We start from the raw sequence: 12852 nt of genomic DNA on the forward strand, positions 1-12852 counted from the left end.
ACCCCCACAGCTAATGTCTGCTCTATGCCTTATGCTGTGTGGGGATCACTCCAAGATCTTTCTCTAGCCAATAAACTGATATTCAGTAAATCATTGATGTCTCTGTCACTGTTCTGGGCTCTTTCTTCAGACTTAAGGCTGGGTGTTTACAGGGCTTGAGAACCTTCATGGTGTAGCCCAATAGGTAATCATGAAAAAAATGTATTACAAATGTTTGAAAAGTGGAATTAGGCTTAGCATTCACTGTAGGGCAAGATTAGAATTAATAAACAAAATGGGAGATCTACATTGAAATTATGATAAGGCTAGTAAGGAGGCCAAGGAGACAAGATTAGTTCATGGATGGCTGAAATGAGGATTAGGATTAAAATAGAGTTAATGCTGCTGTTGTTTGCTGATGCCAGAGTAAATGTTGAATCAAATCTGTTTTGTGTTGGGACTGGAATGGAGGTGGAAGTGTTAGTCACTAAGTTGTGCCCGACTCTTTGTGACCCCATGGACTGGAGCCTGCCAGGCTCCTCCATCCATGAAATTCTCCAGGCAAGAATATTGGGAAAAAAAAAAAAAAGAATACTGGAGTGCCATTCCCTTCTCCAGGGGATCTTCCCGATCCAGGGATTGAACCTGGGCTCCACATTGCAGGTGGATTCTTTACCATCTGAGCCACCAAACCCAGGCTTTTCCTTTTAAGTATTTTATCAGCACATACCTGAGAGAATTTGGTATTGCTGTCATTGCCATGGGAAAGCTGGGACATGGTATCTGTGAGATGAGGACTCCAGAACCCTTTACACGGTCTTCAGAGACATTCACTCACTCATTCTTTTATAGAACTAATTAGGGACCAACTTTCTGCAACTTCCTGGTCCTTGCTTCTAGGACTCTGAAATCCAGTGCAGGAACTGAGGAACACACACCATGTACCAAAACTTCCTCCAGGCAGGCTATTGTTTCTTGGGATACTTTGGAGCATGTTATAAACTCTTATTCCAGGGGAGCAAACACTTTTTAGACTGGGATGATTTCCTCAAAGTTAAAAAAAAAATACTTATGGTTGCACTGGGTCTCAGTTGCAGCATACAAGATCTTTTAGTTGTAGCATGGGAACACTTAGGGCATGTGGGTCTAGTTCTCTGATCAGGGATGGAACCCAGGTGTTCTACACTGGGAGCATGGTCAGAGAAGTCCCCAATTTCCTCTACTGAGAGCTTGAGAATTCTCACCTGGGCTGGGGAGACACTATTTGTATCCAACTGCAGGATGAAGATCATGAAAACTCAACCGAGTCCTCTTGGGTCCACATCTCTGACATTGTTAAGCTGCTACTAAATTTTGGGTCTTAGTTTCTGCATCTGATAAAGGATATTACATGTTTCATAGTACCGTAATAGAGATTAAAAGAGCTAATGTGTGTAAACTACTTTAAATGGCACCTGGGATATCATACTATTTAAATAATAATAACAATATGATAATTATCATCTTTCTGAGCAAGAATAAAGGACTGATGACCCTGGACAGGTCTTAGGTCAGGAGTCTGAGATGCCAGATGTAATACCACATATTGCCATTAGTAGTGTTAGTCACTCAGTCGTGTCTGACTTTTTGAGACCCATGAGCTAGCCCGCCAGGCTCTTCTTTTCATGGGATTCTCCAGGCAAGAATACTGGAATGGTTTGCCATTCCCTTCTCCAGAGGATCTTCCCAACCCAAGGATAGAACCCGGGTCTCCTGCATTATAGGCAGATTCTTTACTGTCTGAGCTACAGGGAAGATCCATTAGATGGCACCAATCCTTCCTTGTCAAAACTGTTCCACCAGCATAAATATTTTGATGTCTCCCTCTCTTGTCTTAGAGGTTGGTCTGTTATCTGTGGGTGCCAGAGAAGAGGAAACAGTAGAACTGAAGAAACTAAGGTTTCTCCTAAGCCTCTGTTCTGACTTCCAGCCCAAGTATATGGAAATGTTTGATGCTGGTATGAGAACAACTGCCTGGAATTGTGAAGCTGCCTGATGGAACTTGTGGGACCTGGGATTTAGTCCTAACACTGTGTGTCCTTGGGTGTGTCTCAGAACTCCCTGGGCTTCATCTCCCTATCTCCTTGCTGTCATGTGGGGGTAAAATAGAATGAGATAGCAAAATAGACACATCAGTTCAGTTCAGTTCAGTCGCTCAGTTTTGTCCGATCTTTGCGACCCCATGAACCGCAGCACACCAGGCCTCCCTGTCCATCACCAACTCCCGGAGTTTACCCAAACTCAAGTTCACCGAGTCGGTGATGTCATCCAGCCATCTCATCCTCTGTTGTCCCCTTCTCCTCCTGCCCCCAATCCCTCCCAGCATCGGGGTCTTTTCCAGTGAGTCAACTCTGCATGAGGTGGCCAAAGTATTGGAGTTTCAGCTTCAACATCAGTCCTTCCAATGAACACCCAGGACTGATCTCCTTTAGGATGGACTGGTTGGATTTCCTTGCAGTCCAAGGGACTCTCAAGAGGCTTCTCCAACACCACAGTTCAAAAGCATCAATTTTTTGGTGCTCAGCTTTCATCACAGTCCAACTCTCACATCCATACATGGCCACTGGGAAAACCATAGCCTTGACCAGATGGACCTTTGTTGGCAAAGTAATGTCTCTGCTTTTTAATATGCTGTCTAGGTTGGTCATAACTTTCCTTCCAAGGAGTAAGCGTCTTTTAATTTCATGGCTGCAATCACCATCTGCAGTGATTTTGGAGTCCCCCAAAATAAAGTCAGCCACTGTTTCCACTGTTTCCCCATCTATTTCCCATGAAGTGATGGAACCAGATGCCATGATCTTGGTTTTCTGAATGTTGAGCTTTAAGCCAACTTTTTCACTCTCCTCTTTCACTTTCATCAAGAGGTTTTTTAGTTCTTCTTCACTTTCTGCCATAAGGGTGGTGCCATCTGCATATCTGAGGTTATTGATATTTCTCCCAGCAATCTTGATTCCAGCTTGTGCTTCTTCCAGCCCAGTGTTTCTCATGATGTACTCTGCATATAAGTTAAATAAGCAGGGTGACAATATACAGCCTTGACAGACTCCTTTTTCTATTTGGAACCAGTTTGCTGTTCCATGTCCAGTTCTAACTGTTGCTTCCTGACCTGCATATAGGTTTCTCAAGAGGCAGGTCAGGTGGTCTGGTATTCCCATCTCTTTCAGAATTTTCCTCAGTTTATTGTGATCCACATAGTCAAAGGCTTTGGCATAGTCAATAAAGCAGAAATAGATGTTTTTCTGGAACCCTCTTGCTTTTTCGATGATCCATTGGATGTTGGCAATTTGATCTCTGGCTCCTCTGCCTTTTCTAAAACCAGCTTGGGGAAGTGGAAAAAACTTAAGAGAACTAAAGAAACTACAGTAGAAATTAGAAGTGGAGGTGAAGAAATAGTGACAATGTGACAAGGAGGTGAGTTAGAAATGGAAATGATAAAGTTGGGGAGATCAACATTCACAAAATAGGGAAAATATTAAATTTGATTCATATGCTTCATACAGGGCTACATAAGTCCACTTAACACATTTTCAGTTTTTGTTTCGCTTTGTGTGTCTCTCTCTGTGTTGCACATACACACTCACACTTGTGTGCACGCACACACAGGGGCTGTCATCCATCTCTGAGGCATCTCTCTGTGTCACACATCCACACTCACACTTGCACACACACAGAGGGGCCTGCCATCCATTTCTGTGGTATGATGGGTATGAGGAGGGCAGAGTTGTGTGGACACAGACTTCCTGACAAAACCACTGAGAAGCTGTTCTTGCTTTTCCAGCACATCAGGCAGCTGTCCCTCGGCTTTCCCTGGAGTCCCTGTCTTTCCCCAGCAACCTCCTGAGTGCCCTCTTTACTTCCTTGTTCCTCAGGGTGTATATGAGGGGATTAAGTAAAGGAGTGCCCACTGCATAGAAGAGACCAAATAACTTGCCCCTCTTCTGGGCGTAGGGATTTTTGGGCTGGAGGTAGACAGCAATGACTAAACTGTAGAAGAGAGTGACCACAATGAGATGGGAGGAGCAGGACCCCAGAGCCTTCCTCCATGCTACGGCCGTGTTAATCCTCAGCACTGCCCGGGTAATGGCACTGTAAGAAACCAGGATGAGGCTGAGAGGCACAACCAAGATGAAGACACTCGCAATAGCCATCTGGATCTCATTGTAGGTGGTGTCTCCACAGGAGAGGCGAATTAGAGCCGGGACCTCACACACAAAGTCATCCACTTGCTGGTGGCGGCAGAAAGGCAGACGGAGCGTTGGTGGTGTCTGGACCACTGACTCCAGCAGCCCAACCACCCAGGCCACGGCCGCCAGCTGCCGGCACAGGCGGGGGTGGATAATGGTGGCATAGTGGAGGGGCTGGCAGACAGCCACATAGCGATCAAAGGCCATCACGGTCAGGAGGACACACTCCGTGGTCCCCAGGAACAGGAAGATGAAGAGCTGGACAGAGCAGCCAAGGAAGCTGATGGTCTTCCTTGGGCCCCAGAGGTGGACCAGCATTTGCGGGACACAGCTTGTGGTGAAGCAGAGGTCCAGGAAGGAGAGGTTGGAGAGGAAAAAGTACATCGGGGAGTGGAGCCTGGGATCCAGCACGGACAGCAGGATGATGAGTGTGTTGCCCACCAGAGTCAGGAGGTAAGAGATCAAGACAACCACGAAGGGAGGGGGGTTCAGGATTGGGAATACATGTAAATCCATGGCTGATTCATATCAATGTATGACAAAACCCACTGGAAAAAAAAAAATAAAAATAAAATTAAAAAAAAAAAAAGACAACCACGAAGAGGATTCTTTCAAGCCCTGGGTGTTCAGAGAAGCCCAGAAGGAGAAAGTCCACTGGGGAGCTGTGGTTGACCATGGCCTGTTCCTGTCCAGACCTAGAGGGATGAGGGCTGTCTGAGCTGTGTGTTCCCACCTGTCTCATGATAAGTCACCCTGGGTGCTTGTCAGGTCATACCGGATGGACACTTCTTTTCTGTCATCACTCACTCAGCCTCTTTCCCAGCACATCACCACCCAACAGCTCCTTCTCTTCCCCTGCTCCTCCTGGTCAAATGTGGTCCAGTGAGAGTGAGGAAGCTATGAATGTGCAGAAGATAGATGGAGCTTCACACTGGTCTCAGATTCACTGGTTCAGTTTAAAGGGGGCTGGTGTAAAGCATGGATTAATTAATTCACCCAACGTGCATTTATGGAGTGCTGCTATTTTCAGAGCACTATTCTAAGTGTTGTCTTTTTCCTTATGTATTTTTTGGAAGAAATAGCAAGGTATATACTTTGAATACATTTTCTGATTGTAAACGAAGTCTTTAGATTTGATCATTTCTCTATTGTTCTGATGAATTTTTAGAGCTACTTATTCATACCCCATGGATTTTATGCTTGTTTATTTTCAAGTTAGCTTATCAGAAACAGAATGTTTATCTAAGAGACAGGTTTTCCCTTTGTGTCTAATGACAGTTAAGTTTGCTTGCCTGAGTCACTGAAGCAGCAGTCCCGGTTGGTAAGTTGATCCACGTGCTCAGTCTCTGCCACAGAAAGCCTACAGGCAGGAGGCGAGGTGGTCCCCTGTACATTAAAATCATGGAGGAGATCTCAGGAATATTGTCAAAGACTCCAAGATAAAGGTCAGGAATACCAACACACTGACTGAATTAGAGGAAAAGTCAGAAAGATGACAGACCAACTTGGGTAGGTGTATCTGGGAAAGCTTCCTAGAGGAGGTAACTGGATTAAAAAAAAAATAGGGAAGTACTGGGGTATATAAGGTCAGCTCAGGAATCGGGTGGAGGCTGCAGCCACTCTGGCAGTTGAGAGACAAGGACTCAGGGTTCTCTGGTCTTACGAGACCTTCAGAAGGCCGCTGGGGGATGGTGGCAGGTGGCAAAAGTGCCCCCTGAATCTCTAGGGTGGCCTGAACATCTCCCATCACAAGATCTCCATCCGTGTTTAAGCTCTATTGTATCCCCTTCTTGCCAGAAAGTTCTGCTTTTGTATCTTTTTTGGTTTGTTCTTTCTTTTTCTTCCATAGTTCTTTTCTCCTTTATAGGATATATTTAAAAGTACTTTCAGATTGTTACATGCTCAAATGAAAGTGTAAGCAAAGCATATCTCTATAGTCTAAAGAGTAATAAAGTCAACCCTGTTATATGTGCCAACCTGGACTGAACCAACGTCTCAAGTATCTTAGAAGCTCCTAGGGGCCCCTCCCTGACTGCTCAATTGCCCGTTCCTGAAAGTGTAACCACCATTTTGAATTTGTTTTTAACATTTTGAATTTTAAATTGTGACTTTGTTTTCTTTTTTGAAGATATATTTTACACACCATAAATTCACCCTTTTAAAGTGTATAACCTAATGGTTTTTCGTATATTCATAAATTGTGCAACCAGCATTATCAGTTCCAGAATGTTTCATCTCCCAAAAAAGAAATCCCAGGCCCCTTGAGCAGTCATCACCTCCTTTATTTTATTTACTATAAAAGCCCTTGTACCCTTAATCAATAACCAACTATTTTTTAAGATTAATTCACCAGCTATCATCCTAATCTTTTTTTTTGCATTTCTAACTTTCTCATTCTTTCGCCATTTCGCTCCCTTTCTTCCTCTGCTCTATTCTTGAGTCTCTTTAAGTGAGATCTTTCTTAGTGAGTCTCTTCTTTTTCTCTCCTTTCATCTGTCTTTTCAACTTTTATTTTCATTTAGCATCTTCCTCCTAGTCCCTTTCCCTCTGACACATTCATTCTTCAGCTTATGCATTGATACAGTTTTTGCACCCCAAAAGTACCAGCCTTGTGCTAGGAGCCAGGGCAGGGGTTGGCGGGTCCACTAAAAGGAGTTTTAAATAATCCAATGATCAGTACCTGCTTTAGCTATTAGGCACAACATTTGTTAAATACTTCCTACGAGTCAAGCTTGGTGCCGGTCAACTCTTTGAACACCTGGTTCTCATAGTAACGCTGCAATATGATGTTATTAACCCAAATTTACCAAGAAAGGGACAGTTTCAGAGAGGTTAAGTAACTTGGCTAAGGTCAACCAGCCAGTTAGTTTCGGGGCCGGGATTCTAGTCCCTGTTTTAGTTTGAAGCTGTTGAAGACATGTGAAACATGAAAACTCATGCCTCAAAGGAGGAGAACAAGCTTTTTATTTACCCTCAATCACATAAAAATCTCTTCTGCTGCCAGTGATGACAAAACTCTTAACTGGTGCCTTGCCTTCTTTTGGACATCGAGGGGAAAACCTAAAGTAAAGAGGAATGGACATCCTTGAATGGGCAGTAGGTCTCTGATCACAATACAGATTGCTAATACTTATTGCTAGGCACTTTTCTAAGCGTATGTACCTGTGATGTGTTGCAGTTGACTCATATTAGCTCTTGATTGTTTAATTTTCAGGAATTTTGTCAAACACATGCTAAACTATTGGTAGCTTGAATCAGCCATGGCAGAAATATTTACATAATGGAAACTGGCAACACTTCAATTTAAACACTTTAAGACAGGGCTCCCCCACAGCCAAGCTGGTTGTTAAACCTTTGCCGGCACATCGCTGATTGTCCTTACCACAGTTCTCTGTGTTATCTTCCTTTTGGCGGTAGTGGTGGTGGTTTAGTCGCTAAGGAAGATGAGATAATTGAAACTAAGAATATTTAAATAGCTTGTGCTCCCTCTGGGCAGCACATATACTAAAATTAGAATGATACAGAGAAGATTAGCAATGGCCCCTGCTCAAGAATGTTTAAATAACTTTACCCAGACAATGTAGTTAGTAAGCTGATATTTGAAACTAAGTAGTGAGTTGTAGAACCCACTCCAGTATTTTTGCCTGGAGAATCCCATGAACAGAGGAGCCTGGCCGGCTACAGTCCATGGGGTCACAAAGAGTCAGACATGACTGAAGTGACTTAGCACACACTCACGCAGTGGGTTGCAGAGACTGTGCCCCAACCACAGCCCTGAATATCTCTGGAGGGAAGGGGAGGCCAGTGGGGTGGAGGTCAGAGTTACCTATGCTGTGGAGCTCCTTGCGAACAATCTTCTCCCTCTGTCTAGAGGAGCTGTTAGCCTGTTTTAATGGCAAGGGAGGTTAAGGATTGACACTGTGTGGTGGTGGAGGGAGGGGTCCCAGGACTCCCATCCCACGGAGAGGTAGCACTCATTACTCTGCTAAGACCCTGGGGCCTCACAGTTCAGGTTAATTAGCTAGTCACTAGTCATTGTAGAGAGGGTGGGGGGAGCAGGGGAGGGGGATATTTAGAGGAGATGCGCCAGCAATAGTCATCCCTGTGGGAGGTAAAAAGATCACCCACCGATTCTGTCAGTAGGGAGAACAAAGTGATCTCTCCTTTCTACCACCTTCAGAGAGTCCCCCCAGGCTTCCAGATAGTCCTTTCAAGCCTCTGATTCATCAATTCAGGATCCCATTTTTATTTTTTTGGCTCTGCCTGAGGTCTTAGTTGCCATGGGCAGGCTTTTTGCTAGCTGTGATTTTAGGGTTTCATAGCATGTGGGCTCTTAGTTCCCCAGTCAGGGATTGAACCCACATCCCCTGCTTTGGAAGATGGATTCTCAACCTCGGGACCATCAGGGAAGTCCCAGGACGCCATGTTTATTTTATTTTTTAAAATTGATTAATTAATTTTTGGGTTTGGTTTGCATTTCTAAAGCATTATTTTTTCTATTCTGTTAATAGTGTGTTTTCAAAGCACTTTCTCACATTCTCTCATGAGACTTTACTCCTAGAAGGAAAGGAAGCATCTTCCCCATGGAGGACTCGATGGGTGGATTGATTTGGTCAAGGCCACTCCATCATCCTGGGGCAAGATGGGAGGTTCATGGGCCTATGCGCTACTTACTCCATCTCCTTAACCTGTCAGAATTCCCACAGTCTAATTCTACTCCTTGTCTGATTTATTTTTATATTGCTAGAGAATAAACAGGGTCTTCTCAGGTGGCTCAGTAGTAAAGAACCAATGTAGGAGATGTGGGTTCGATCCCTGGGCAGGGAAGATCCTCTGCAGAAGGAAATGACAACTCACTCCAGTATTCTTGCCTGGGAAATCCCATGGACAGAGGAGCCTGGTGGACTACAGTCCATGGGGTCACAAAAGGGTTGGGCATGACTTAGCAACTAAGCAACAAAAACTGCAGAAAATAAATAAACTGAGAATATTCTGTCTTGAAGAGAATTTTACTTTTTTAGAACACAGAGCAAGAGGATCCATTCTGATGCTGCATTCGTAGCCAAGGATGTGTGAAAACTCCTGAGGAAAAAAATGTTTTTGATCAAGAATGAAGGCAGCCAGGGAGTCCAGGTCTGTTCTGTCTCTGGGAGGGAGGTAATTTCACACAGGAAGGGAAGAGGAAAGAGGGATGACCAGGATCCCAGGTTTGTTTTCACATCTCTTGAAGGGGCAGCATTTCTCTGAACTCTGGCCCTCAATGGGTAGGAAATCCCCTGGGTTAGTCTTTCCCAGAAGGAACCCATGTTTCCTCCTGTAACAGCTGCAGGCTGTAAATCCCCAGCTCCAGTGGGCAGGTTCTCTGTTGTCAACTAGGGTCTGGCCAGTCAGGACCAACATGACACTCAGTGACTTTGGAGGTGAGGATTTCTATTTGTGAAATCTGTAAGGGGAGGGGGACTTACTGTAAGTGACAGCAAGAGGTAACTGACACACCTCTAAAACTGTCTTAAACTATAGGTGTGAAAATCGGTTATGCCAACAGTTTAGAAAATGATGGTCTCTGAAGAGATGCCTTATTACTCATAGATTTCAAGAGCAGGTGGCCGTGCAGGGCCACATTAGAAAGCAGCAAAGTTGGTCACAGGAAGAGAGAGGAGCAGAGAACTGTGGGCAAGAGGCTTTCACATGGTTTCGGCAGAAAGGAGTGGACAAGACAGAAGGAGGTTGAGAACTAGCTAGTTTGTATAATTTCAGTGGACTCTGCCAAAGGGGCTGTTTCTAGTTGTCTGGAACCTGGCCCTGGCGAGATTAGGGTGGGTGGATGGTGGCCTGGAGTGTGAGAGCGTGATGAAGGAGGTGATTGGGGTCTGGGCTCTGAGTTGGTTGATTTGCATTTGAAAAGCCACTCTCAGGGTGACCTTTTACTGCGCAGCTGTTGTGCCAGGGCTTTCTCCAGTTGTGGCAGGGGCTGCTCTCTAGATCCGGTGCATAGGTTTCACATGAGGTGGCTTCTCTTATTGCGGAGCACAGGCTCTAGGTGCCTGGGCTTCAGTAGTTGCAGCATTCAGGGTCAGTAATTGTGGCTTGCTGGCTCTAGGGCACGCGGGTTTCAGAAGCTGCAGCATTGGGGTTCACTAGTTTTGGCTCAAGGATTCTAGAGCTGGCAGGCTTCATTAGTTGCGGTTCTCAGGCTCTAGAGCAGGGGCTTGGTAGTTGTGGCACCATTGCTCCGAGGCATGCAGAATCTTCCAGGACCAGGGGTTGAACCTGTGTCCCCTGCACTGGCAGGCGAATCCTTATGCATTGTGCCATCAGGGAAGTCCAGGAATGAGCTAGTCTTGGGGCAAGTCCCTCCAGAGTCAACAAAACCCCAGATGTCAAAGCATCAGGATATAACAAATGAAAGACATGATTAATACATTCTGCCTGGGAGTGGAGACCTCAGGGGTTTAGTCTTTGCTTTGCTCAACTGTTGAGACCCTGGCAACCCAGCAGGAGCCTGCAGGCCATGTGGCATCAGCTGATGGGTGCGAGTGTCGTCTGAAGCACAGGCTGGTGGGGCCCTGAACACTCACAGTCCTGGGACAACAGTTCTTGTCTACCTGTCCTCCAGGCTGCAGGCTTCCTTCAGGCCCCGTTCCCTGCATTCAGGGGCTGTTTTCTCCCCTTTGTAAAGTACGGGAAAAGTGCACGGGGAGGGGTAGCAGGGAAGGCCCGCCATCCAAAGACACTTTCTCCTGCCTACATGTAGACCCCAGACCTCTCCTTGATTTCACTCATACCAAAGCTCCTTGAAGTTCTCTCTACTCTTTTTTTTTTTTTAAACTCTGTTTCCCTTTTTCCAACACACATGTCTCCTGTAACATACACACACACAGACACACACACACAGACACACTGTGACCGGCCATAGCAACTTGGATAGGTATAGGGAAGGCTGTAGACTGGAGGGGTCAAACTTGTTTGAAAAAAAATAAAGAATATCCTCTCAATGAAAGCACATCAAGCAGCTCACCTTTAGTTCTCCCTGGAGTCCCTGTCTTTCCCCAGCAACCTCCTGAGCGCCCTCTTTACCTCCTTGTTCCTCAGGGTGTATATGAGGGGATTAAGTAAAGGAGTGCCCACTGCATAGAAGAGACCAAAGAACTTGCCCCTCTTCTGGGCGTAGGGATTTTTGGGCTGGAGGTAGACAGCAATGACTGAACTGTAGAAGAGAGTGACCACAATGAGATGGGAGGAGCAGGTCCCCAGAGCCTTCCTCCATGCTACGGCCGTGTTAATCCTCAGCACTGCCCGGGTAATGGCACTGTAAGAAACCAGGATGAGGCTGAGAGGCACAACCAAGATGAAGACACTCGCAATAGCCATCTGGATCTCATTGTAGGTGGTGTCTCCACAGGAGAGGTGAATTAGAGCCGGGACCTCACACACAAAGTCATCCACTTGCTGGTGGCGGCAGAAAGGCAGACGGAGCGTTGGTGGTGTCTGGACCACTGACTCCAGCAGCCCAACCACCCAGGCCACGGCCGCCAGCTGCCGGCACAGGCGGGGGTGGATGATGGTGGCATAGTGGAGGGGCTGGCAGACAGCCACGTAGCGATCAAAGGCCATCACGGTCAGGAGGACACACTCCGTGGTCCCCAGGAACAGGAAGATGAACAGCTGGACAGAGCAGCCAAGGAAGCTGATGGTCTTCCTTGGGCCCCAGAGGTGGACCAGCATTTGCGGGACACAGCTTGTGGTGAAGCAGAGGTCCAGGAAGGAGAGGTTGGAGAGGAAAAAGTACATCGGGGAGTGGAGCCTGGGATCCAGCACGGACAGCAGGATGATGAGTGTGTTGCCCACCAGAGTCAGGAGGTAAGAGATCAAGACAACCACGAAGAGGATTCTTTCAAGCCCTGGGTGTTCAGAGAAGCCCAGAAGGAGAAAGTCCACTGGGGAGCTGTGGTTGACCATGGCCTGTTCCTGTCCAGACCTAGAGGGATGAGGGCTGTCTGAGCTGTGTGTTCCCACCTGTCTTATGATAAGTCACCCTGGGTGCTTGTCAGGTCATACCGGATGGACATTTCTTTTCTGTCATCACTCACTCAGCCTCTTTCCCAGCACATCACCGTCCAGCAGCTCCTTCTCTTCCCCTGCTCCTCCTGGTCAAATGTGGTCCAGTGAGAGTGAGGAAGCTATGAATGTGCAGAAGATAGATGGAGCTTCACACTGGTCTCAGATTCACTGGTTCAGTTTAAAGGGAGCTGGGGTAAAGCATGGATTAATTAATTCACCCAACGTGCATTTATGGAGTGCTGCTATTTTCAGAGCACTATTCTAAGTGTTGTCTTTTTCCTTATGTATTTTTTGGAAGAAATAGCAAGGTATATACTTTGAATACATTTTCTGATTGTAAACGAAGTCTTTAGATTTGATCATTTCTCTATTGTTCTGATGAATTTTTAGAGCTACTTATTCATACCCCATGGATTTTATGCTTGTTTATTTTCAAGTTAGCTTATCAGAAACAGAATGTTTATCTAAGAGACAGGTTTTCCCTTTGTGTCTAATGACAGTTAAGTTTGCTTGCCTGAGTCACTGAAGCAGCAGTCCTGGTTGGTGAGTTGATCCACGTGCTCAGTCTCTGCCACAGAAAGCCTACAGG

At 45.9% G+C, this 12852-nt stretch overlaps 2 protein-coding genes and 1 non-coding gene across 3 annotated transcripts; 1 reads left to right on the top strand and 2 right to left on the bottom strand.

Annotated features, from left to right (window-relative positions):
* Positions 1-3800: 3800 nt before the first annotated feature.
* LOC133059266 (olfactory receptor 2H1-like) lies at positions 3801-4878 on the bottom strand. Its single transcript, XM_061146262.1, has 2 exons — positions 4805-4878; positions 3801-4680 (listed from the first exon to the last, which is right to left on the bottom strand). Exons 1-2 carry the CDS (start codon positions 4876-4878, stop codon positions 3801-3803), a joined length of 954 nt encoding a protein of 317 aa, XP_061002245.1.
* A 2803-nt stretch (positions 4879-7681) lies between these two features.
* On the top strand, positions 7682-7788 carry LOC133060037 (U6 spliceosomal RNA). The gene has a single exon (XR_009693704.1). It is a non-coding gene; the product is annotated as a U6 spliceosomal RNA (small nuclear RNA).
* Positions 7789-9192: 1404 nt separating this feature from the next.
* On the bottom strand, positions 9193-12643 carry LOC133059749 (olfactory receptor 2H1-like). The gene has a single exon (XM_061147297.1). The coding sequence runs from the start codon at positions 12159-12161 to the stop codon at positions 11223-11225; it is 939 nt and encodes a 312-aa protein (XP_061003280.1). The 5' UTR covers positions 12162-12643; the 3' UTR covers positions 9193-11222.
* Positions 12644-12852: the final 209 nt, after the last annotated feature.

Source organism: Dama dama, chromosome 7, assembly GCF_033118175.1.
Source record: "Dama dama isolate Ldn47 chromosome 7, ASM3311817v1, whole genome shotgun sequence".
Classification (NCBI taxonomy): Eukaryota; Metazoa; Chordata; class Mammalia; order Artiodactyla; family Cervidae; genus Dama; species Dama dama.

What these genes read in the sequence shown, in the direction of transcription:
- LOC133059749 (XM_061147297.1), bottom strand. Translation starts at nt 12,161, where the DNA reads ATGGTCAACCACAGCTCCCCAGTGGACTTTCTCCTTCTGGGCTTCTCT.
- LOC133059266 (XM_061146262.1), bottom strand. Translation starts at nt 4,878, where the DNA reads ATGGTCAACCACAGCTCCCCAGTGGACTTTCTCCTTCTGGGCTTCTCT. An exon ending in CCAGGGCTTGAAAGAATCCT is followed by an intron (nt 4,681 to 4,804) that starts CTTCGTGGTTGT and finishes GAACCCCCCTCC; the next exon opens with CTTCGTGGTTGTCTTGATCT.